The sequence below is a fragment of the Pleuronectes platessa genome, chromosome 7 (genome assembly GCF_947347685.1).
Source record: "Pleuronectes platessa chromosome 7, fPlePla1.1, whole genome shotgun sequence".
Lineage (NCBI taxonomy): Eukaryota > Metazoa > Chordata > Actinopteri > Pleuronectiformes > Pleuronectidae > Pleuronectes > Pleuronectes platessa.
In genome coordinates this window covers 4,665,289-4,691,412 of record NC_070632.1, presented here as the reverse complement: position 1 = coordinate 4,691,412, position 26,124 = coordinate 4,665,289, and the positions used below count along the sequence as shown (strand labels likewise).

Here is a 26,124-nt window from a genome sequence, read left to right as displayed (position 1 = left end):
ACAGGTGAGCCGCAGAAACAGGATCAGAAGGAAGCGCGTCACACAGCCGCACATCGCGTCTGTCCCTGAACGCTTGCCGTAGTTAGCTGTTGTTAGCATCGAGCTAGCTCAACCTGCAGCAGAACTCGTACCGTCCACGTGTTGACGTTACATTTTCAAAATGGCAACACAAGCGAAACGACTCAAGGTGAAAACTTTCATTACTTTGAATATAAGAACAAGTTGGCGACGCAACACACACTCAAACACGCGCAGCTGTGTGTTAGCCGCTCATGCTAACAGCTACTTACACACGCTCTGCTGTGTGTTATTAGCTGCGCATGCTAAAGGCTACACACAGGCTACGTTGCGTGTTATTAGCCGTGCATGCTAACCGCTTCTTGCACAAAGTCAGATGTGAGTTAATAGCTGCATGTGCTCAAAGCTACACACACACTTAGCTGTGCGTTATTAGCTGTGCATGCTAACAGCTAATTACACACAGGCTCAGCTTTGTGTTAGCTGTGCATGCTAACAACAGTGTGTTGCTAGCTTATTGTGCTGTAAATTACCACGTGGGCTTCAAAACAAGTCAGCAAACTGTTCACCAGTGCAGCACTGTGCTACTTCATCAGCTGTGAAAACTGAATCACGTTAATCATATAATGAATTAATTTTCTCATATTGTCATTGAAAGCGTCATCACAGTGGAATAAACCATCTTTTATTCATCTTACAACATCTTGCTTCTTACTAATAACATATTACTTCTATTCTGTGTCTTAAGAGCACGTGTCAGACTTAACTTGGTTGTGACTGAGTGTGGTGGAGCTTCTGTTTGTCTAATAAACGAGATGAGATTGATCTTAAGTGGTTTATCCTTTAATTGCACGTAATATAAACTTAATATAATTGTTAAAGTAGTTCAACCCTGTGTGTTGTTGTTGACAGGTCGATGAAGCCTCGGAGCTCAGTCCCCTGCAGAGCTTTCTACAGTGGTGCAACACGGTCAACCTGGTGCTCAGTGAGAAGGTAGGTCAGGTCCGGTCACACAGGAAGTCAGATGGTTAATTATCTGTAGTTTGATTGGTCCAGAACTTGAAGATGGATGTCCCCCCCCCCCCCCCCCCCCCCCTCTCTCTCTCTCTGCAGGTGTACCTGAGTAAAGAGGGGACAGTTGCAGAGTATGGGATGCTGGCTAAAGAAGACATAGAAGAGGGGGAACTTTTATTCACCATCCCCAGATCAGCTCTTCTCCACCAGGGAACCACCAAGGTCTCTGCTCTGCTGGAGAAAGGTAACTGTCCTCCAGCCCCTCCCCCCACAGCCCCAAGACTGATGTTCCCTCTGTCTGTAACATCTGTGTCTTCTCTCCTTTCCAGAGAAGTCTTCTCTGGAGAGCTCTTCAGGCTGGGTTCCCCTGCTGCTGTCTCTGCTGTACGAGTACACGTCCTCCCGGTCCCACTGGAGACCTTACCTCTCTCTGTGGACGGACTTCAAGAAACTGGACCACCCCATGTTCTGGTAGGAAACCGTTTCCCTGAGTAGTTTCTGTCGCAGCGCTTCTTTTTTCTGTTGATGAAGTGTCACATGCAGCTTTCACCTGTTCAGGTCTAAAGTGGAGCGAGCCCGGATCCTGAAGGGAACAGGGATCCCAGAGGCCGTGGACACAGACCTGACGAACATCTGCAGCGAATACACAGACGTGGTCCTGCCCTTCATCGCCAAGCACCCTGACCTCTGGAACCCCAGCACACACACACTGGAGCTGTACACACAGCTGGTGGCCTTTGTCATGGCGTACAGGTCAGTGCGCATGAGAAGCACACACACACACTCATGAGAAAATCCTATCTGCTGTGTGTGTTAATGTTCTTCCTGTTTCTCTCTGTAGTTTCCAAGAGCCTCAGGAAGACGACGAGGAGGTGAGTGATGAAGAGGAGGATGGAGAAGAGGAGAAGGCCCCCAACCCACCGATGATGGTTCCCATGGCTGACATGTTGAACCATGTGTCGAATCATAACGCCAATCTGGAGTTCACACCGGTGAGCTCCCAGTTTAATATGTAGGGACTCGTCTTGATTTGATGGTTTCAGGATTCCCACGGTCATGAAAAACCTGGAGAAGTCATGGAATTGTAAAATGTTTATTTCCAGGCCTGGAAAAGTGCTTGAAAAAATGTAATCCCAAAAGGTTTGGAGACGTCATGGAAATTTGTTATATTCATATTTTCATGTCGTTCATTTATGCTGAGTTTTAAATAATTCATATGCTTTTAAAAGATATACGCTCTTTAACCATGCTTGGCTTCAAATGGAGAAGTATATGTCTTTTAATCAAACTATTGTCTCATTCATTTGTGTCATTTAAGGTATACTGTATGCCCTGGAATTGTCATTGTTAGTTGTTTGGTCATGGAAATTTGTTTTAAAGTGATTGAAAAGTCATGGAAATCCATTGATCAAACTGTTTATGAACCCTGTAGTTTATTGTTTAGTCAGTTTCTCATTTTCTGAAAACCAACAACCTTTCATCTCGTTTTCTCAGGACACTCTGAAAATGGTTTGCGTTCGCCCCATTCACAAAGGAGAGGAGGTGTTCAACACCTACGGGCAAATGGCCAACTGGCAGCTGCTGCACATGTACGGCTTCACAGAACCGTATCCAACTAACGACAACGACACAGCCGACATCCCCTTCAACAACCTCTACAAAGCCGCCACACGAGGTGATGGTAGTGACCAGAGAGTCCACGTGAGAGACCAAGAAGTGTAGGAACCTCAGTGACCTCATGTTCTTCTTCCCTCGCAGGTGTTCAGTCTGATCCGGACCTGCAGCTGATGGAGGAGATGTGGGACCTGTTGAGTCAGATGATGCAGGAGAAGGCAGCGTTTGTCTTCGGTAGAGACGGCTGCCTCACAGACACAGAGCTGCACACGGCCCTCAGGGTGAGAGAGAGAAACCACAGCTTTGATTATAAACTGAACAAAACCTCCAGGAACTCCATTTGATGGATTTGCTGTTGTTGTCTTCAGGTGCTGGGCATGTCGAGGGAAGAGTTCTCAGATTTCAAGGAAAACGAAGGGTGGGAGGAAGACGACGAGGAAGAGGAGAAGATCACCCTGGCTTTCTCCAACGAGGGCCTCCCCGAGTTGAAGTCTTCGTGGAAGTGGCTGATCCACGAGGCCGCCCGTCTCACTCTGGGCTCGTACGGAGACGCTGCGGCCGAGGGAAGAGCCTCGGTCAGCGAGCGGATGCTGATCGAGGACAAGGCCGCGCTCGGTGGACTGAACAGCCGGCAGCAGAACGCACTGCAGGTACGATACGGACAGAAGAGCATCCTGAGCAAAGTGATGGAGCTCACCCAGTCATGAGTTCACACTCAAGCTTCTTTTTTTTATCTCAACTCAAACTACAAGTACCTGTGAAAACATGTCAATAAATTCTGTTTTTCAAGAAAAGTTGTTTTGTACTTCTTACGACACATTTACAGTGTTTATCTTTTGATATCTTCATACAGGTATAAGTTTGGTAAGATGTCTCAATAGTTTGAAGTCACCTTTGCACTAAATAAGAAAATGATTCATTAGATACTTTGGTTTTGAGGTTTCTAATAAGTCTTTCTTCAAAATAAACACAGGAAATAAACGTTGAGTCTTCAGACGTGGACATGACGAGCTACAAAACTTAAACCCCTTTTTAAAAAATCAACTCCGTCTGAGACAGAACAGCCTGGTCTCAACAATTAGAAAATATACTTTTGCACATTAATATAAACTGTTTCCCGAAGTGAAAGTTAACAATGCAGATATATAAGGTAACAGTGGAAAACCTTCAGCTGTGGAGCAGCAGCTGTTTTTTGTTGTAAATAAAGATGGACAACATGTCTTCTCTTCCTCCCAATTTACAAAATGAAGCCAACACTAATTCCATCATCTTGCACTTTTGACCTCTGCAGTGGGTATTGTGGAGGAGCTGCAGTAATTAGGTTAAACCAATACATGAGCCCGACCAATCACGAGTCCGTGTTGGCTGTCAATCAAGTAAATCTGAAACATGAACATTTAAACAAAGTGATAAACATCTAAAAAGGGACAGAAAACTTTGAAAAATTATGATTTCTACATAACAGGTTTTTAGTTTGGTCCATGTCCCGACCACTAACACGGAGGAGGTGGAGTTTGTACTGCAGCCCTCCAGGATCATTTAACTTTTTGGTGAGCTGTCAATCATGTTATCCATCTTTACACAGTCTAGGTTTAGGAAACATGTTCTAGTATTTGAGCTGCTGTGGCTCGATCACGTTATTCACTTTACTCAATGACATCTGAACATTTCACATTTTGTAATAAACAAATTACACATTTTAAACCATAATGCAGAACAAGATGAGACGGCGTGTTACTATGAAAACAGCTGATACATTAACACTTGTCCTCAAAGAACACAGATGCTTTGCAGTTTGAATGCTTTATTTCCTGTATGTATGCATACTGCAGTTAAGTAGCAAGAACTAAAGGCAAACTAGAAAGGACTACAAAATACAACACACGGACCAATACATTTACAAAACATTCAAAATGTTACAAAATGGGCTGTATTGGTCCTTCTATTGTTGTTCTTCAATTTGGAACTTTGTACAAATTGTCAAGATACGATGTCACCGTCACTTTGCACAATTTTACAAGTGCCAGGGAGAGACTTCCGGAGCCAGCGTCAAATGGACAAACCATCAGCAAACCGTCTCCACCAACACACCGACACACCAGGAGTAGACCATCCCCCCCCCCCACCGCACCTGGCAGACTAAACTACAGCTTCCTGTCCCGCTCGGGGATCAAAATGAACCAAATCAAAGTAGCAGGCAGCGTTTTTCTCTTCAATCAATCTACCCCTCAGCCTCTGAAAGCAACAAAAAAAAAACGTCAGAAAAAAAGGATTCGTGTGGGAGGAAAGCAAACCAAGAACTTTGGTAGTGAGTGAAAATATGTTTACATGTCTTAACATGTCAGGATACATTTTATTTGACATGTCAATTGTTCTCCACCTATTTACTCTCCCATTTTCCTTTTTTCAATATTTACATCAAAGCATCAAAAAAGTATATTAAACAGCATGTCCCAACCCATTCTCGCCGTCGCAATTCAGCCCCAAAGGGATCAACAAAAATCTATATCTCCAGATCCATGAGCAGTAGTCCTTTTCGTCCACATCTCAAGTGACTGTGGTTGCCAGTTTATCCAGTGCCAACAGTAAAGAGGGAGGTGTGTGCGTGTGGTGGGGGAGTGGGTCAAGGCCACGGCATCTCTCCCGAGGGCGATGAGCTGGCTGGTTCACATGCTAGCTGGCACCGGTACCTTCCATCACCTGCTGGGCCTGCTTCTGTCCCATGCAGCACTGGGCCACGGACTGGAACAGCCTGAGGACCAGAGGAGACATTAGAGATGACCGTTAGGAAGCAGCAGAAAAGTTCATCACCTCCAGCAGGAGGTTGTTTTAATCCTCGTGGATTAGAGAAAAACTACTGAATGGTAATTTGCATGAAACTTCATTGAAGAACGAGACATCGGCCGAGAAAGACTTTTTGAAAAGGGGCTGATCCAGGGATTATTTTCTTTAACATTAGATAAGACGAGAGGCCGTTGATGGAAAATTTCACCGACTTCCCAGGGAATCAATCATTAATCTGAATTTGAAGAGGACTGATATCTATGAACATGAGCAGGGAGGATCCAAATAAAAGTTCTGATCTAGTGAATTTAAAAGCAGTTTGTTAAGTGGACTGTTGGATCAACTGACTGCCATTCTAGTTTCTTTATTATAATCATTGACACAGTTCTTAAAACATCAATGAGTCCAGCAGGGAACCTACTTTTCAATCTCTGGGGCACAGTGCACAAAGTCGTGGCTCCAGAACTTGAAGGCAGGGTTCTTGATCAGCTCGATGAAGGTGATGAGGAGACCCCAGGGGTGAGGCCTGTTCACGATCAGCCTCTCCAGCAGAACCCTGAGGGCGACACAAAGCTTTAATTAAAAAAGAAACAATACGCAACTTAGTGATGGATGACTTTTCCCTTGTCACTCTGACTCACCTGGTGATCTGCTCTTGGATGGCCTCTGTGTTGGCTTCAGCAAACAGGTAGAGCATGGTGCAGCTGAAGTAGTGGGTGTGACTGTTGGGGTAACGCAGCTGATTTGCGATCGCGTTCAGGAACAGGTAACGCCCTGAGGAGACAAGACAGAAATATCATCAGAGTGATTCTGGTTTTTAACAAATGGTTACAACATATACAAAATGCACTGCTAAGTAAGAATGGTAAAACTTAAAGGTATCAGCTAATGTTAATATACCTCAGAACCCGACAGAAGCCAGAAACAGTCCGTGTAGAATCTAAAATCTATCACAAAAAGTTGTAAACCTCCTCATCTACCATTGGATAGAAAACAAAGATAAGCTTCCTTACCCTCAGTGTCCAGGTCCACGGCCAGGTTCTGGAAGATGTCCATGTGTGCAGAGTGAGTGATGGTGCTCATGGAGGGCGTGCTGCCCTTGTTGTGGATGTGAGCGATGGCCTGAGTGCCTACGTACAGCACCAGGGCATTGATCAGCTGGATGTTGTAGCGATTTCCTGGCTCATTGGACACCTGCAGACAGACAGAATCATTAAAGCGTTAATATTAATTAGAGAATATTAATCCTCAGAGTAACAATAATAAGGTGGAACAGATTGACACTGGTCTTACCTGCAGGTTGCTGCGCAGCTCTGAGAGGAAAGTGACTGGTGATCGGGTCTTCAGATACGAGTCCAGGTCCTTCTTGAACTGGGAGGGCATGACGCCCGTGAAGTTGGTGAGGATACGGGGAGCGATGTTGATCTCACTCAGCATGTCCACCTGCAGACAGAGGGGGTGTAGATAAAAGACTTAATTTATTACATCATAAATATATAATCCAAACTAGAGCCTGTCCAATTTGTTGGGACCGATTTTATAACAAACTCAAACTGCTGCTATAAGAGAAAGGGAGACTGTACCTTGAGATTGGGTGTGAAGGGGTCCGGGAGCCTCATGTTGCGTGGGAAGGCACTGAGGATGAGGTTGCGGAGCTGGATGCAGTTTGGTGGAATAACGTCACAGAAGCCGTAGTGATAGTCACACAGGAACTCTGGGAAGTCGTGCAGCAGGACCAGGAGCACTCGCAGTGTACCCTGAAACAGCATATTAAAAAAAGATTAGAATATTTTCATGCAGCCAAATGGACAGAAACGCTTTAGCTGAACTTGTCTGAGGCAGCTGCTGCTAAGCAAACAGGAGAAATCACCTTGTAGAGGATTTGCATAGGTTTGTTGAGTTCTACATTCCTCAGGAAAGGTGCCAGGTACTTGAAGAGATCGATCAGCAGCTGTGCGTACATGGGCCAACCCTGGAAGACAACCACAGGCTATTAGACAAATTCAAAAACTACAAATTTGGGGAAAACAGGGAGTAGTCTATTAGGTAAAGTTTGAAAATAACATTGTTGTTAAGTACCTTCTGCTGTGGTGTGTGGGCGAGCATTCTGGCAATGAAGATGCGATGGGAGATGAGCTCCAGCCAGGCGTACACGAAGCCTGGTGCCTTGGTGGGTCTCAAGATGTGGAAGGTATTGCTGCACATGGAAGGAAAAAGTTAATCCAAAAGATGTAGACAAAAGTAAAACACCTTTAACAACTAACTATGCATTTAAATACAGTAACTGAGTCAGGGTTGATGCACATGAAGGTCTTACCAGAAGGCAGTGAGTGTCTGGAAGTTGATGGTCTCAAGGACGTGTTCAGGAGCATTGAGCTCCAACAGCAGCATGATGAAAATGCGGTGGTATGGCAGCTGTTGGAATTCTGTCTGACGGACATCGTGGTCCTGGATCAACACCCCAACAACGATACCCAGCACCTAGAGGCAAGACAGGAGAACGTGATCAGAATCAAACTTGGGCCGTTAAAGTGGAAAAGAATCAAGTGAGGCTTTTATCAGCTGCCTGTTTGAATGAATGTCAAAATTGGGGGAAATCTACATCACAGTTTGAGGAGAATATCCCTCTACTTAGATATATTTAGTAATTATGTGTATTATAACCTTCTGTACCTTGTTGAGGAGGTTGATCTTTGTCACTGTGTTGGTGGCCTCTCCAGAGTGTTTGACCAGCAGAGCTATCAGCCTAACAAAGGCATCCAGGTTGTGGTAACACTTGGCTCGGATGATGGCTGCGCTGGCTGCTGGGTTGTGCTGCTGCTCAGCTTGGGCCCGATAGCTGATCTCCACACACATTTCTGTGCACAGCCGGAAGAACCTTGTGATCAGGTCATCGGTCTTTAAGATTCCCTGTCCGTGCATCTGGAGGCAAAAGCGGGAGACGTGAGGTTAACACGAGGAGCAACGGATTTCAGGGCATTTTTTACAGAATTGATAAATAAGTGTTTACCTGGCCAACAAAGGCAGAGAATGCTTTGGTACTGTCCCTGCCAGCAGCAGCCGAGTGATACAGGTTCACCCATTCCCTCAACAGGTACTCCGCCTTCTCCCTCAGGCCTGGGGGATCGTCGTATTCTGAAGCCTGTGAAATCCCAGAGTGCATCATAAAGTTGGGTCCACCGTGGGCCCGGTCAATCATGGCTTCGTAGTTGGAGCGTACAACATCCATGAGCTGGGGAAGACTGAGGACAAAACGAGCAGTCAGTGTTAGAGCTTTAGTGAATACAGCCACTCCGTGTGCATTTACTGAATTAGCTTCAAATCTACAATAACCTGGTAAATACTATATGGATTAGATCCAGTGTGACCCTGATACAAAGTGTAGTGGGTTATCAAAGTGCTGCAACTGGCAAACAAGTATTAAATTATTTGTTTACTTTGTGGACTTCAAATTCAGTGTTTCAGATAATCACAACAAAGTCTTAGTATTTCACACTGGGGCCCAGACTACTCCTGCCATCAGTGTAGCTATACTCTCTTACTTGAAACCTACAGCTTACGTACCACAAGAGATTATTAACAGTTTTAGCATTGCAGCAGTTCTTTACCCCTCAGGTGCGTTGGCTCTGGAGTGTGCACAAGTCCTCATCAGCGTCTCAATGGTGTGGAAGAGGTCGGCCTCTGTGACATGGCTGACGCTGCGTTCATCCACGAGCAGCAGCTTCACTAACTGCATGGCGAACGCTACTGCCATGTAGTGCAATCCATTTTCCATTGACTGGAAGAAAAAAGACATTGACTAAAGTACAGGAATAAATCACTTTCTATATCAGCAAATAAAAATATCAACTGATGTTAACCAGACTTTTAAAGTGTGTATTTTGTACCTGTGCAAGGTGTAAGTCATACTGCTGCATATTCACAAGATGGTTCCTGATCAGAAGCTCAACAGCTTCTACGTTGTATTTGTACTCATCACGGCATTCTATCAGACACCTGTAACCACAAACACCAGGTTAATCAGACACTAATCTTTACAAAACATCCTGTGTATGGAGTCACCTTGTGTCATTGCCCCACAGGGAATATGATGAACTCACCTGGTGATCTGCTTATTGCACCACTGTGGTCCGTAGGCACGTCCGTCCTGCAGGGCTTTGAGCACCAGCAGGTGGCACTCTCTGTAGCGGAGCAGCAAGTCGGCATCAGCCCCACTAGTGGCATCAAGAAGACCTTCAACAGCCTGGGAAATGGAGACATCAACTTAGTAAAGCACCCCATTACAAATGAATACCAGGACTTCAGAATTAACTGGAGCTATAGAAGTAACCACTCTACCTTCTGCAGGAGGCCAAGTGCGGCGATGCCGTCCCTGGAGTTCCGTGCCAAAGCCACTGCCTCCAGCAGGCTGCGCAGGGACTGGGTCAAGGGGTTCATGGCGAGGGCGGGAGGGATAGCATGAAGATGTTGCTCTAAGTCTGCCATGCACTTATCGTAGATCTGAGCCACATCGTCTGTGGCCCATGCCTGTTGCTGTAAACAAACATACAGGGACATGGGATTTAGTTCTGAGGGCTTAAAATGGCAATATTCACCTGTGATGCTACTTTACCTGACATGACACACGGAGCACTTAGTCAGGTGTTAGCGATTTCATTTTCTTATAAACTGTATTGTATTTTTTAAGGAATACAATTGGCATAAATCAGATTCACAATAATTTTAATGAGCACTGAAGTATTGTGTTAATCGTCACCAGGGCCTCACCTTCATGGGCTGAGCCAGGAAGCCAGTGGGTTGAGAGAGATCATTACTGGGGAGGAAACCGGGAACATTTCTGGCAAACTCCTCATACACAGCCAGTTGCTTCGGGTCCACTCCTCCCACCTACAAGATGGACATGAATTCTATTAAAATGTTTCCAGGGACTGACGGTAAATGGCTGAATCATCTTAATCCTACTGGACATACTGGAGGGATCCTGTAATTGAGATACCAAGAAAATAAGACTTTTTCAAAGCTGTAGTTCACATCAGTGATCTTACCTTGAGTCTTATCTGCTCGGGCATACGTTCTGCTTGGTAAGTCAAGACAACAGGATCACAATAACGCCGTCCCTCCTGGCGTGCGTGCTTCCTCAGCTCAAACTCCTAGAATATGAAAAACCAGATTAAGAATCCAGACAATTTTAATTACAGTTTAATATATTGATGTAAACTGAATAACACAAAAGATGACTTGGACTATGACTAATTATAGATTCTCATTAATATTATCTACAATGCTAATTTATGGTTTAATTTAATGTTGATGTGACATTGTCCACAAATGATGGATAAGAAATGCAGTCATATTTTCAGCGGATAGGTTTTTCTTCTGCAAGTCTCACCGTGGCCAGTCTCTTGTCCATTTCAGGACCAGCCTTCTCCACAGCCGTTTTCTGAATGAAACAACAAGCTAATTCACAGTTGTCTTGAGCGATCCGAGCAGCAGCCTCTTCCATCATTTCCCTTTGTTGTGGGGTTGGTGCCTGAGAGAAAGAACAGTTTAAGTTAAAGAAGTGGGAATGTTGAAAGGTATTAGACGAAAAGAAGGGAAAGGTGTGTGTGGGATAATTAAGCTTTCTCCATCTCTTATGGTTCACTAATAATTGATGTTTGTCTTCATGTTCTTCATCTTACCCTGAGAGCAGCAGCAAAACTGTTCTTCAGGTTGGTGGCGATGCTCATGAGCAGCGGCTCGCGGCAGGTGATCATGGCCATGCCAGCGGTCAGGTTTCTCATCATATGATGGGCAGCGACGCGCATGCGGGACTCCTCTGAGTCCAGGGCAAAGTCCTTCCTGATGATCTGCTCACAGGTTGTCATAGCAATTTTAATAGAGCGATCCACCACAGGATGCACTAGCTCCTGGACGGCTCGCTCTACTGATTGCCGTACACACTGCTTCAACTGAGGGTGGGCCTGTAGCAGTGGGATCTGAAAAGAAAAGATGGAGAAACGTGAGAGAAAAGTCAAGAAAGGAGAAACAACTATTTTTCAACAGGAGAAAGAGAGGAGAGGAGTGCGTTTGTCTTCAGGGGTTTTAACACTTACATTGACATTTATATTGATGTGTGGAGCCAGGCCAGCCAAGGCGTACACATTGATGTCATGGTAACTGAACTGTGGGGTGGGGGGCCCAGTGGTTGTGCAGGCGGGGGTTGTGGCCGCTGGGGTTGAGGGAGGAGCTGCGAATGGGACAAAGTCCCCTGTTGGCATAAAGACTATAATTGGATTAGAATCACTGTCCACAAACATTACAGAAAGTAAGCAAATAAATCACAACAATAATTAAAATACATATAAGCAGGATATGTAGAGAACCAAAAAGTATTTAGTATCCACCTGTGGTAGAGACTGGGAGCAGCTCCTCCGGGGGTTTGACCTCCTTCTTTGGTGCAGAAAGTTGCTCCTCCAGACACTTCAGCTTGTCTTTGTCCTTCAGGAGGGTTCCAGGCTTCAGGTCGTTTATGTCCAGAGACAAGTTCTTACAAAGAACTTCAATTTCAAACTTTAAGTTAAGCTGCAAAAAAAAGAGATCAATGTGAGCAATACAATTACAATTTTCAATGACAAGTTTGAATTAAGTTCAACCTGAGTTTATTGGAGTTATTGTTAAATTCAGAATAGTCAACTGACAACATGAGGATTTAGGCCTATTTTGGCTTGTGTTAAAATAACCAAACAAAAAAAAGTGAATTAAAAGGAAAAGCAGTGACCTTCTCACTATGACTTCAATGACATCAGTGCTTAGGTCTATATTGCTACTAGGGTTAAGGGGAGGAGTATTTGTTTTACCTTGAGGTCATGTTCCTGATGAAGCTCGGCAAGGACATTCATGATGGCCATAGTCCAGGGATTCTGGGGCCTGAAAACCTACAGCATTAAAAAAAAATACACATTTGTTAATTCATTGAGGGGGGGGTTAATGCTTGATTCAATTACAGTAGTTTGATAAGCGGTATAAAGAAATGCCATTTGAATGAAAATGTCTTTCAGCTGCTTTGTGTGTTGCTCACCATGCTACGCAGACTAGATTCCAAAACTTTGGCCACAAAGGGAACCACATAGAGTAATTCCTGCTGGCCTTTCAAGTAGGCTTCTAGTAGCAGAGACTTGACTTCCAGATCCTGGGAAAAGGAAAAATACATTTAATAATCTGACAGGAGCACCATCCCATAAAGATACAACAGAGCCAGTGATGGTGTTACAAATGCTTACTGTATAGAGGATGGGCTTGTTCTTAGCCAGTGTTATCATCCCCAACCAGTGGCCCAGATTCTTCAGCAGGGAGCGATCAGAGAAATTGGCAGCTGCCTTGTCCGAGGTCAAGAGGACCTGAAAAACGGATTACAGGAAAATGTGAGTATTTCAGAAATTATTAACCTTAATGGGTTAATACATGTTTTACACTAAGAAAATAAGTACGAGAAAAAGCGCTTTTAAAGCCGCCCTCCTCCAATCTTTTACCTTGATGTTCCTGTAAGTCTCATTGAGGACCATCTTGACAAACTCTGGGTTCTTGAGAGTGTCCAGAAAGTTGGAGTACAGACTGTGGAAGTTGGGCTCAATGCTGACACGCTTCATCACGAGGTATTGAGACACCCAGGGCATAAACTCATCCTTCACAGTCTCTTTCAACTCCTCCACCTGAGAAAGAGAACATATGGTTAATTTTAATAAAAAGGTTATTAAACATTCATGTTTTCTTCAGACTACAGTTAATATTTTGGTACTGTTGCCTTTACCTTCTGTGTCATGTTGGACTGGGACAGGTTGTTGAAGATAAAAGCGATCTTCTCCTGGACATTCTCTGGAGGCTCTACAATCCTTTCATTTTGGTCAGTTGCCACCAGCAGTGTGTCAATGTTGGTAGTGTTTATGGAGGGCTGCAAGTTGGAGCAAGGACAGTTTAGCTTTTGAAGCAGTTGTAAGGACTTTATACATGCATTTGTTTCATGCCAAAAAACGTAAACCAATTGCTAAGAGTGGACAATCAACTCACAGGTACATCCTTCTTGAAGGTGCCAGGCGTTGGTCTTGTTATGGTGGTGGTCTTTGCTGCTGTGGTTGTAGTCGTGGTGGGGGTGACGAGGGTGCTGGGTGGACCTGGTTGTGGGGCTTTAGGGCCGCCAGGCTGCTGCGATTGGGACTGAACTTGTGCCAGGGCCAGACTACCAGGTGTGGTGATGGAGCCTTGCATCTTCACCGGAGGGTCCCGTGACTGTTGGCCATACTCGATATACTGCACACACAGGATATTGAAAGAAACAGAGCGGCAGATTTAATCTATCAGTATGTGGAATACCCTTTCTGTCTTCAGAGAGGGGAAACTAAAGCTCTAAAAAGGTTTACAACGTAAATTAAGGAAACCTGATTACCTCTTGTAAATGGTGGGGAAACTGCAAGAAGTGGGCAATTGAAGCCAAGTGTTGACAATACTGAGGATAGTCCTTTAGTCTAAAAATATAAGATACATTAGCATGACATAAAACGACAGGTGCTGTGTTAAACCTTTTCTTTTAAAGCAAATTAATACCTGTTTTTGAACCTATCTAGGGCAGCTATTCCAAAGTAATACATTTTGGATCCATAGGGTTTTCTTAAGGCTTCAAGGACATATCGGAGGGCTAAGCCAAGGGCCATGTAGGTGACAAGACCCTTCTCAATAATTCCACCAAAAAGGCAGGCAGTGATGTGCAGCTCCTTGTCTGGGTACTGGGGGAAGAACCGGTATTCCTCAAACAAGTTCCGAAGCATGCAGTTGAAGACCTCTCGCTCCCGCTTGATGTTTGAATCCTTGAACCTCTGCAGCATCTCGAGTACCTACACAATAACGCAGTGGGAGAGGAGTGAATTTGAAGCACAGTGATATTTGGAATATTGATGAGTAGAGCTAGTAAACAGTGGCCATCTTATCATCAACACATTTGTGACAAAGTTTGTATATGTGCAAGAAAAGAACAATATGGGCACATACTTCATCCACGGACATGGTCGGGTGAGGTGGGTGGTTGTAGATGCGCTGGAAGTAACTGTTTGCCTCATCGTCTATCTCTTTGCTAAAGTGCTGGTTTGCCTCGGGCCACACCTGAGAAAGGTCAGCTGGAAGAAGACAAACGACATTTAATCATCCATTTTGTTGAATGTTGCAATCCAACACTCGGGCAGCATGAGCAAAGTCAATGGTGAAATTTAAAGGAACAATCAAGTCATACATCAGACACCCAAAAGACAGATTACACTAAAGTGGGGCTGTCAGCATAAGCAGACCAGGAATGGAAGACTGATCTGTATTTCTTCAATAAGTAACTTCTTTTAAAGCTGTATGACATTAATTGAGACATTTAAGTCACCTAATTGTGGAAAGTTGTCTTTTAAAACATTTCATGACACAAATATGCATCAAAACTAAATTTGGAAATCCAAGACGATAATCATAATAACTGCAGAGGAAATACAGTGTTGAGCAGAGCAGGGCTCTCAGTCACACCACTACCACCACTGACAGGCCTTCATCTTACTCTGCTGAAAGGTAGGTGGATTCAGGCCTGGTGTGCTCATCTTCCTGGTGCCAAACGGGTCAGTGCTTACAGTTGGCATCCCCAGGCTAGCGCCAATGCCAGAGCTGATGCCTGTGCTCAAGGGACCTAGAACACACAAGACAAAATTACAGATCCAACCCAATCTATGCGATAGTTTACTTAATTTACTACTACTAAATATGTTTGTGTGGAAAGAAGGTAGTTAAATAAGCATCGTACCAGAGTCCATTCCAGGGAGCTGTGAGGACAGACTGCCAATTCCCCCAAATGGTGTGCTGGGGTTGGGGTTGGACAGTGGGGGGAAGGCCTTAGCTGGGGACTGGGGATTACTAAAAGCTGAACTCAGTGAGGTGGGGAAACCTTGCATGCTCTGAGTGTGTGAGGTGGCTGTGCTCCCTAAGTTCAAGGAACCCATGGCAGACAGAGGGTCCATCTAGAGAAGAGCAAAAAAAGAATTAGGATTATTCACTGGTACAAACCTGACGATGTTTCAGGAACACATGTTTATTCATACATCAAAAAGTAAACCAATATATATGTGCGTGACTGTGACAATAACATTGTTATATTTAAGGTTTCTTAATTAATTGAGTATTACAGATCAGTTTTGTCAATTTCCGAAATTCAAAGTTTACATGGAGAGGCTAAATATGGCTTACACTTAATGATACCTGTACAGGTGAGATGGCATCCAGGCTGCTGGTGCTGGGTGCACGTCCCTTGGGCATCACCCCTGGTGGTGGCTGCCGAGCTTTATTCATCACATTGCTGCAGTTGGCGACCATCGTGAGGATAGTCTCCGACAACTCCTGGGACACGCTCCTGAGGAAGGAATGAAAACATCTTTAGGTCTCCTCAGTCTCAATATTCTCTCATCTTATGGTCATTACAACCAATGCTGAATTGATCAGGGCTGGCATTGTTGGTCATTTAAACGAATCAGACAAACTTATATTCTAAAAATGTTAAATAAGTATGAATGCCACTCACCCAGCACAGGACTGCAGGCAGGCCAGCATTGTGGCTAAGGTCTCAGGCGGAAGCTGGGCACTTTTGGGCTGGTCCTTATCAGGGGCCAGACCCCCCATAATGGATGGGCAGCGCCTCTTTAGGAATGTCACACACGCCTGGATAAACGGTTCCTGAGACACAGACAGAACACAAAATTAAAGTAAAATACAAATTCTCAGGGAGACATGATAAAACTAAACAATCTGCATTAACGTTAGTGAATAACTTCACTAGAATCAAAAAGACATACCCCATGCTCTCTGATTTTGTCAGTCAGCCATTTATCAAGTTTGAGGTATTCACGGCGCGAGGCGAGTGCAGCGAGGTCAATAACAAAGGCAAATGGAGTTCCATTCAGCAGCATCGATAGAGACTGGAGAAAAGAAAACACAATCAGCATCTTGGACTTATAAACACATGTAAAGATCAAGAGAAAAACTTATTACTAAATCATCTACAAATCTCACATTTGTCATTTTATTACTTCTGTCTACAGAGGATATACAGCATGTGGAAGGCTCCTTAAACTTAGTTAATTATAAAAAACAGAGGAAAAAATTCTGTGTAGAGGTTCTATGTGCTTTGAAGTCATTACCAAATGATTCTGCTTTGTTGTATTATCTTCATATCAATGATTATTTTGTCTATACAAACAAACCTTCAAGTCTTGGGCCACGTCCAGGATGCGAGACAGCTTTGCTTGGTCATACTGCTCCCCTCTCATGTACCACTCAGCCATCGAATGCATTATTAACTGACGGATGGATGGAGACTGTCCCTAGAAAAAGAAGCATCAGGTTTTCACAAATACACAAGCACAGGAAAAAAAAAACACCAAACTTAATCAGCAAATAACTTAAGTGCCAAAGGAAAAAGTAGAACATGACCTCTTGAGTTGAAATCAACTCATATCAACAGAAAGATGGATTTCAACACCAACCTGTCCATGCCAAGCGTAGTGCAGGATAATGGCAGAGTTGGGGTGGTTGCCCAGAAAGATGGGCATTAGGGTCGAGATGAGCTCATGGCGCAGTGTGTGCCAGGAGGTGGAGATCTGAAGTAATGCCAACACCAACATGTCGGGGCAGAGTTTGATTGGGAAGCTGAACAGCTGCTTCACCTGCTCGTACTGGCCCACCTCCGACAGCCTGAGCAGGCTCTCAACCAGGTCCAGACTTTTCCTGTGAACAGTTTGTGAAACTCAGTCAAACACAAGACGGAGCCACTGAAACTGAAAAACAGATGTGGTCTACACCCTTCTGCACAGCGGTCAGGGTAAAAGCAACGTACCATGTGGCAATCTCCCGGTTGTCATCCTCTGGTGGCGCCTTCAGGATGTCAGTGGCCACATTGTGACAGGGGTAGTCGGCAAAACAAAACACTTCTGGACTCATCAAGGAGTGTTGAATGAACGACAGCTGAATCAAAACAAACAAGCAGTTAGATATTTGAAGAGAGCTCCACTGTAAACAATGAAACAGCAACATGTTTACACACAAATCAATTCCACGATAAGCATTGGAATTATTTCATCTTCACTGTTATTAATGACAGCAAATAGTTCCTTTCAAATTTGCCACTATCATTCAGCTGGAGCAGATTTTGGTCAGTTACCTGTCCCTCTGCGTGTTTCCATGGCCGATAGATGAGATCAACAGGGAACACCTCAATGCCCAATCCCCTCTGAATGCCATACACCACAATTTGCAGGCCTTTACTGTCACGGATGGAAAAACCCGCGTGGTCCAGTTCGTACGTCACCTCTTTGAAGTTAAGGCTGGGATTCTAAGAGAAAGATGAAAATCATAAGTCCCATGAACAATAATCTGGTACAAAAACTGATTCCTACAACATTCAGGAGCAGGTATATGAAAGAGTATTTTATGTTTTGACTTGTTTACCGACTTTCAGAAAGTTATCTTAGAGCAATAGAACAAATTGCCAGTGTGGTCCGTGGCAGTGTATCGGAAATAAATAATTATTCCTCGGTATAGCTTAGACAAATCTCTTGAAAAATAAATGGATAGTTCACTTACAACTTCTTTGACAACGTCGATGAGAACCTCGACATTCCATGTGTGGGCCTGCGAGCCGTCGTTCTTATCCTTACCATCACTCCAGATACCACTACCTGGAGCAGAGATGGACTGTACGGGAAAACACAAGAGGAGAAGTTAAGCTTTGTTATAGTAAAATGTTAAGAGCCAATATCCCACCTCTCCCATACCAGCAGGAATCTGTTTAGATTTAAAAAGTATTGAATCAAGTAACATTTCCAGTCTGAGCTGCACTTTTTCATTTGAAGCTTCTTCAAGCAAAGAGCTCTGTCTGATCAACTGAACCAAATTATGTAGCAGAAAGAACAAAAACATGCAGCAGAATTTCCACATAAAGTAACTAAAGAACTAAACAAAACCAAAATCTGAGTGACCTAAGCCTTCTAGCAGCCCATTGCCCTTCAAACAAATAAGCATCTCACCTGTAGGGGGATGCCATCAGTTAGACCAGAGTGGGTGCGTGCCATCATGCCTAGGACCCTGGCTACCTGGCTGGCCGTCACCTCTCTCACCCCATACTGGAGGATTATATTTCTGCACTCATCCACACTGGAGAGACAAATGAGACAAATGCATGTTGATTATGAGCCATATACTTCACCGTTTACATATCAATTCAAATAACTCAGAAACCATTGAAGGATGTGTAAAGCCCAGGTTATTGTAAAGTATATAATTTGACTGTTAGTTCTGAGTGCAGCTTAAAAGATGTTTGTAATGAATTCACCTTGCACAGAAGCCATAGCCAACTTCTTGCATGAACTCTGAGAGAGAACTCTCCATCATGGTCTTAGCCAACTCCCCCGAGTCTGGTAGGATCCTGTCCATGAGAATGTCCCGTTTTTCAGGGTACAGCAGTGGTGCGAGCACCACAGGGCAGCGCTCCTGGGGAAAATCTGAAACACCGTAAAATTAACAAATGTGGCACTGGCACACTGAACATAACAGGACTTGAGTGCTGACTGCATTGTTCTTCCATACCTCGGCAAAGTGTCTTGAGGAAGGCGTCAATCTGCTCTTGCCCTACCCCACTGGCTCCCTTCTGGCCAAACAGAAGATGGGAGAGCAGTAGGTGCAAGACCTCTATGGCAATGTCTTGAAAGCCGCCTTCCTGGTTTCCTCCGAGATCAGCGTCCACGTATGACCGCAGGAGATCTGGAAGTTTCTGCTTGACGAACAGTGCAGCTAAGAAAGTGAAAAACAACTAGTTTAGACTAAAAAAGGTTCGTATTTAAGATCTTATGTCAAAAAGAGTGTGTGTGATGTTCCCCGCACAGCGGTTGATAGTGTTGTGGTGAATATAGAACAACTTCAGATATTTTAATAAAACTCCTTTCCTGATGTCCAAATGTTTGATTTATTTAATCATGATTTAATGAAACATTGTTCATTCAGTTTCTCTTGGTTCTTGGTCTTAGTTCATGGTGCTTCTGGTAATTGATAAAAAGATGACTTGTATTTGTGGTAGATTTAGTTCAATTTAGGAACGCTGCTTCATACCAGTTTGAGCCAACAGTGTTTTGCCGTAAAAATACATGGAGCACATTGAGACTTCAGACGATCTTTGCTACAGGTTTAAATTGATTGGGTTCTACCAGAGCTACTTACCAAAGCCGCGAAGGTCTGTGTTACTGGAATTGAGCAGAGCAAGTCCAAATATAACCTGGGAAGAAAACAAAATCCAGTTCATATATCAGATAGTCTCTTAGGCCCCGGACACACCTGGTATTAACATGTGTTTTTTGTGATCCGGCAGTTTCACTATGAATCAAATCTCTTCTTCCTCTTTTTTCACAGCGCAGCTGCATGAAATTCATTCACTCTCCTGACTCATCTCTTTCGCTTGCTCATGCCAACACACACAAATATATAACACACTTGCGCACTCAGACTGGGTAAAAACAACATAGCTTGGTCTTTGTGAACAGAAATGCTGTAATTCGAGGAGGGGAATCCGATCGGAGAACGGATCATGAGACGCATATGGAGCCACATTTCAATACAATTCTGGTACAATGGAATCAACGTATAGTGATCACTTCATTGCCAGGCCAAATTTGTAACGATAAGTGGTTGATTACTACAAAAGAATTGTGTAGCTTCTGGATGATAGCGCTGGAACTTGAAGGAAAGGTAACGTTGTACAAACACACCGACTCCACTGCTCACTTCTCTCACTGACACGCAGACAAACATTGTCATCGGACACATGAGTAAACTTAGACTGGGTTAAAACAACAGAATTGTTAAACTTAGACAATGTATGGGGAGGCAGAGGAGATGGCCTGTGCTCAGTTTGGCTTAATTCTGTTGGCAGTGCACACCGCGAATGAAAGAGAGAGGAGCAGTAAATTACTGACAGTCGGGAGAAACTGTAAAACTTGTTTACAGACCAACGTTTGTGTAAATTATCACTGTAAGCAGAATCTGTGGAGCTGTGCATGACTCCCTGGGGCTATGTTTTGGGCCTGGTGGTGCTGTGGCTGTGTGCACAGGGGAGCTGTCTGGGGTCCCTGGGTCCATACCCCGGCTCTGTACCACCCCCGCTTAATTTTCAGCCAGGAAAAACATTTTATGACCATTGTCCCTTTCAGTTAAGTGATTAATAGAGCGGATTGCAGAGTCATCTCTTACCTCTTGGACCTTGCTGAGCTTAAGAACTTTACTCAGTTGAGTGAATAAATGGGCCGATGGCTTCAAACTCTGGAAGAAAATTAAACAAACGTTGACTTTAATTATTTTTCTGAACATTCATTTTCAATTCTGAGATGACATCTTAGGTGGTTTCAGCCTGATACTGAAACCGAAAGCCAGTGCAATTATATTTAAGAGATTTAGAAATGAACAAAGACAGTAACGTATGAACGTATTTTAAACAGCTGCATATATTCCTTCAGTAATTCTCGTCAGTGAGATGCAAACAACCATATTGATATTTGTGAGATTCCATCATCTGCTCCTTACCTTCTGGTAGTGTAGGGGATTGTCAATGGCGTAACACAGAGTTGAGATAAAGTTTGGCTTCGATATCAGCGACACACACTCCTGGATCAGAAACTGTGTCTTGGGCAAGTTGAACAGCAGAACATTCCGAGGAGAAGAGAATAAAGAGAACAGAGGCAGGTGAAGAACAAAATAAGTAACAAGTATCAAGTCACATGTCTGCCAAGTCAAAGCAATTCTTGCATGAACATAATAATCAAGTAAAAACTACCAAGACTTTACTTTCAAAAATCTGCCAATAAATATATATATATACACAAAGAGGGATCCATAATGAAATACGTGCTCTCAATGGACTATATTTGAAGATGTATGCATTGACTTAGACAGAAAACACACTAACGAGCAATAATGAGAGGACATTAGGAGTTTGTGAGGAAAACTGCCAAATTAAAAAAAAGGTGACTACTACGAACTGAGCACTACTTTTTTCAAGTTAGAAGGATAAGGGCCCGTTTATGAACAAGCTCTTTAGACATGCCGCCCCAACCATGTCAGATATCTAAGGCGTTTCTAGTTGCTGGACACACTGGGCACAGTGGAAAGCCAGCTGTCACACAGTCGGGTAACGTGATACCATTTGAAAATTGGGATAATGATGCAGTCTCTCATGGAAAACAGTGTTTAGCACTACTAGTTGTGTAACAACTAATGAGGTGCACACTCAGCACTGCGGACCAATCATGGTTTGAAGTGGGTGTGAATGTTTGACTGCTGGCTTTTGACAATTTGAAGAAGAAAAAAAAAGTTTCTGATGCTATCTGACCATCAAAAGAGAGGATAATGACTCACAAACAGTCATAGTTTCCAACATATTTAGCCAGCAATTCACTGAAAAGACTTAATTTCATGGTGCAACCTAGGTCCCTGATACAAGATCCCATCTCTCCCTGGCATTAAAAAGCCGTTTTCAGACATGGCTCCTGTGGAGTCTCTGTGCACGTTAAACTCCAGAGGCTCTCGCTCATACGTTTGCGTTCTCGCTGTGGAGAAACTTGAATATTCGGACTTCAGTGCATTTCTGAATGCAGCTTATGTTTAATGATGGCTGGAATAAAGTAAGCTAAAGTAGACGTTTAAATGTTTCTTATATCGTAACGCTTGCATTTATAATCGTGCTTTCAGTCCCCTGGCTGTGCACAATCTTCGTTTTAATAAGAAACATGTGAAAAAGTTTTAAACTTCCAAGCACAGCAGGTGAACTTTAGTCAAACTGAATTTCAGAATTTAAACGCTGGTTTTAAGAAACAAGAAAAGCTGCCCCTGAAACGCCCCTTTCCTTGCTTAATGAGAACAATAACCTTTTACAGCCACTATTACCACCAATAAATTATCAAATGTAAACAAGCAAAATGTTTCTGATCATAATTTACCTGGTGAAAGTCCTTGCCACTGCTTTTACCATCGCCACTGAAATCCACATGAGAGAAGAGACAGCGTAGTAGATGCCTGTCTGCCTCGGGACCGTGACGATTCACAATCTGGAAGGGCACAGGGAACACATCATTACAAGTCACAACAAGATATCTAGGCACCTCATGCCGATGAACTATAACATCTGTTGACACAACATGTTCTTGATAGCACTTACATGTTGTATTTCTTGCTGGCTGGCTCGGTAGTTTTTCTTTATTAAATTGTCCACCAGATAGCTGATCTGAGACAAAGCCAGCGAGAGCGAATCAAGATTCATTGCTGGTTGGGGCGGAAGCAGGCGGCCGAGCACGGCGCAAAATCACCATTATTCCCCTTTTGTCACTTCAGTGATAGGTTACTTCTGCTCCCCCCCCCCCCCAAAAAACGGTGAAAAAAAAGGTCGACTTCCAACTGGGTTTTCCTGTCAGTGGGTCCCGCTGGTAGATAAAGTCCTTCAGTTTAAAAACGAGTTCAGCATCTGGAATGAAAGAGATTTATTAGAATAACACATTTTAAAAACAAATTAAAGCCTTTGCGACAGGAACTAATAAAGATACCGGAGACACAATTTGTTTAAATTCCTTTGTAAACAGCCCGAAACTTGAGGCTGTAGTCCCAGTGGCAGACTGGGCAGTATTTACCATCCATTCACAACAACCAGTACTGTGACAGGCTTTGAGGCCTATGAGCGTGGCAGACCTGGAGCTGCACTGAAACATATGTTTGACTTCTCCTGCCATTAATTTATCTGCAAATACAGTCGGCACACTTTGAAGTTTGAGTCGCGTGTGGTATCTTCACGACGACAGAGCAGAGTTACATGAAACCCTAACGTGCCAGTATCCTGTGCTAGGCCTCGATTGTACCCCCCCCCCCTCCTCCTCCACCCCAATACTTGGCACAGCGATTCAAAGCTTGTTACGTTGCTCACCGAGCAAACTAACTTCTCTGCTTTTAATAGCACGTTCGATGAGAAGCGTGCACTAACCAGCTCGCCTGCACGCAGCGTTCAGAGCAGCTAGCACCGGGATTTCCTGACGAATAAAGGGCAGAATCTCCCCCACTCGGACAAAGAGCGAGCTAATTTCAGCTAGCTGCTGTTGACGGGAGAGGAAAAACCTCGCGAGTTGTCTGCGCGTGAACTAAGAGTTTAACCGCCGTGATTTTTGCCAGAATTCTTAGTGTGTTTGGGGAATAAATCAAATAAACTATCGATTCGTATTTTGGGGACAGTCTATTGTGGCAAGTGGGGCCAGCTAGCTAACAAGCGGAGCTAACATCACCATGACGCTGGTAAACACTCGCTCGAGAGAAGTTTGCGTTAAAGCTAGCCAACATGTCCACGAGAAACATTAGCTAGCGGCAACATTAACAAATAATTACGTATCCACCGAATATTTCATTGTAAAGACGTTGGTTTGGTTCCGGGACTAATTTGGCCGCGGTCGATATCTTACATTGTCTTCTAAAATCTCCAACTCCCCGTCGCCTGCAAGCTAATGCTACCAAATCAAGAATATACACGAAGTTAGCATTAGCAACAGTGCGAGCTGGCGTGTGTGTGAATTAGCAAACGCTCACCGCTATTGCCGTGTGTCCAATTTGTAAAATGGTCGTTTGAATTCCTGAACTACATAGTGAAACCTAGGGTCCGTTAAAACACGCCTCGGTCGTGGACGCGAAGGCCGCGAGTGTTGCGGATGGGGGCTAGCCAGCTAACCTTAGCACCAGCCTTGTTAACGTTAGCTTCCTCCTAACGGGCTCCGACTAATCTCTGGGCTTCGCTAGCACGATAACAGCAAATGCTGCCGTTTACCGACGCCGCAGCTGTTACACCGAACCAACGTGGGTGTCGACCCGAGCCACGACGCCACCGGTGGAAGAAACCCGCGACCACCCCACGGGAAATTCGGCTAAATTCGGGGAATATTACTTTCTCCACGGGACCAATATGACAGCAGCTCTTCAGCAAATACCCCCTACCCCGCGCTGGTGGCTAGCGGCCATCCTCCGTGTTAGCACCACGGCTTGTGCTCGCTACGCTAAAGTCTGCGGCCGGAGGTGTACGGCACGCGGCGCGGGTCTCACCGTGCTGCCCAGAGAGTGGATCAGATGTTCATCCCGCCTCGGTGCTCGCAACAAAACTTGTCGAAACAGTAGAGTCGCTGTGCCTCCACTTCTGATTGATTTTCAAAATAAAATGGCGACTGTCACCGCCGCGGCGCGCTCACGGTTCGGAGTGCGTGAGCTTATCCGCGCGACACGCACGGAAGGTGCGCGACACCTGGTCCGAGCAGCGCGTCCCCATGGTTACCTGCTCCTCTTCTTCTTCCTCTTGTTCATCACAACAGTCAACACGTTAATTATGATGGAAACATGAAGATTCAGCGTTAATCTGATCTTTAATTGTGTTGAATTGTAGTTTTTTCCTTATATATTGAATTTATTTGCTGGTATATGTTGATGTGTTGTCAGATTTGTCTGTATTACAGTTTGTGTCGTAGGGTATTTGATGGTGTTGTATAGTAAACTCTTTTTTTTGTATTTGATGTGTTTTTAGATTTAGAGATCCTCAGGCGGAAATGAGCTGATAGCTAAATCTGGCATAAATCATCTCTTCTCATTTCGAGATAATTGTATTTGTGCATTGACCCTGTTTAATAAAATAATACAAAAAATGTAATAAAGTTTTATTGCACTCTTGTTGTTATCTAATCCTCAATCGACCAAATTGTATCCGTAAAGCCCTTAATTACAAATAATAATTTGTGTCATAGGTATCAACGAGGTGCGACATCCTATGTTCTTAACCCTCAATAAGAGTCAGGAAAAAATACCAAAACAAGCACTGACAAATGAAGTGAGGAGTTCCTGTCTGTAATGGTGGAGTATGTGAGTAGATATATTGAATAAAACAAAATTAAAAATCATCCTTCACACTGAATAGTAAAATATTATAAGTTAAATTTTGATCTCACATTTTCATTTATGACTGTGCACTTATTTGTATCCACCTTTTATATTTTCACTATAGACTTCCATGTGTGCGTTAACTATTCTTCAGGGTTCCCAACACGAGGATATGGAACTAACCATCAACTATAACCAAACCTCTGCCAAACATTTCTATTCTGATGGCCTGACTCTTTAAACACAATTTTTTTCCTTTTGGAATACAGATGTTCATTATCCATTGTACATTTAAAAGTCTTCTGCACTATTTAACTTATCAACTACCAGTAGATGTTAACAGGTGTTAGTGGCCACCAGCAGATGTTAGGGATATAATATCAGTTGTGCACCATAGCGTTGTTAGCTAAGTGCTTTTGGCCTTGTAATCAACAAAACGGGCTGAACTTATATATATAATGTGGGTATATTTGATATATAATATATATAATGTGGGTATATGTGACGTCTTATATATAATATAGGTATATTTGATGTATAATATATATAATGCGGGTATATTTCATACATAATATTTATAATGCTGATAAAGAGAAATTAGTTAAAGTCAATGAAATGATGTCAGAGTTGTAGAAAGTTCAGATTTGCTCCAATTGAATTCCACCCTTGACATCCATGACCGACAGGTGGCGGTATTACACGCGTAAGACC

At 43.7% G+C, this 26,124-nt stretch overlaps 2 protein-coding genes across 5 annotated transcripts; one reads left to right on the top strand and one right to left on the bottom strand.

Annotated features, from left to right (window-relative positions):
* Positions 1-28: 28 nt before the first annotated feature.
* setd6 (SET domain containing 6, protein lysine methyltransferase) lies at positions 29-3,384 on the top strand. The gene is made up of 9 exons (XM_053426991.1): positions 29-187; positions 931-1,011; positions 1,132-1,276; positions 1,362-1,503; positions 1,591-1,785; positions 1,874-2,024; positions 2,527-2,707; positions 2,791-2,927; positions 3,015-3,384. The coding sequence occupies exons 1-9, from the start codon at positions 161-163 to the stop codon at positions 3,351-3,353; spliced, it is 1,398 nt and encodes a 465-aa protein (XP_053282966.1). The 5' UTR covers positions 29-160; the 3' UTR covers positions 3,354-3,384.
* A 1,049-nt stretch (positions 3,385-4,433) lies between these two features.
* Positions 4,434-24,747, bottom strand: cnot1 (CCR4-NOT transcription complex, subunit 1). Of its 4 annotated transcripts, none has more exons than XM_053426191.1 (49): positions 24,592-24,747; positions 22,679-22,981; positions 22,461-22,568; positions 21,049-21,147; positions 20,719-20,787; positions 19,693-19,747; positions 19,066-19,269; positions 18,812-18,980; positions 18,507-18,633; positions 18,064-18,174; positions 17,642-17,812; positions 17,318-17,445; positions 16,968-17,208; positions 16,686-16,805; positions 16,278-16,400; positions 16,007-16,158; positions 15,676-15,838; positions 15,236-15,449; positions 14,996-15,121; positions 14,452-14,576; positions 14,011-14,297; positions 13,854-13,931; positions 13,477-13,726; positions 13,220-13,360; positions 12,942-13,121; positions 12,693-12,809; positions 12,491-12,601; positions 12,270-12,347; positions 11,817-11,994; positions 11,526-11,695; positions 11,112-11,408; positions 10,820-10,960; positions 10,476-10,580; positions 10,198-10,317; positions 9,769-9,963; positions 9,531-9,673; positions 9,318-9,426; positions 9,039-9,208; positions 8,441-8,672; positions 8,104-8,352; positions 7,748-7,911; positions 7,510-7,627; positions 7,301-7,402; positions 7,014-7,187; positions 6,724-6,873; positions 6,444-6,624; positions 6,072-6,204; positions 5,852-5,986; positions 4,434-5,398 (listed from the first exon to the last, which is right to left on the bottom strand). In XM_053426191.1, the coding sequence occupies exons 2-49, from the start codon at positions 22,778-22,780 to the stop codon at positions 5,320-5,322; spliced, it is 7,194 nt and encodes a 2,397-aa protein (XP_053282166.1). In that variant the 5' UTR covers positions 22,781-22,981; positions 24,592-24,747; the 3' UTR covers positions 4,434-5,319. The 4 variants fall into 4 exon arrangements, with proteins under 4 accessions (XP_053282166.1, XP_053282167.1, XP_053282168.1 ...); XM_053426192.1 differs by having other exon boundaries at positions 13,477-13,716; positions 13,853-13,931; positions 15,688-15,838; XM_053426193.1 differs by having other exon boundaries at positions 15,688-15,838.
* Between the last annotated feature and the right edge of the window lie 1,377 nt (positions 24,748-26,124).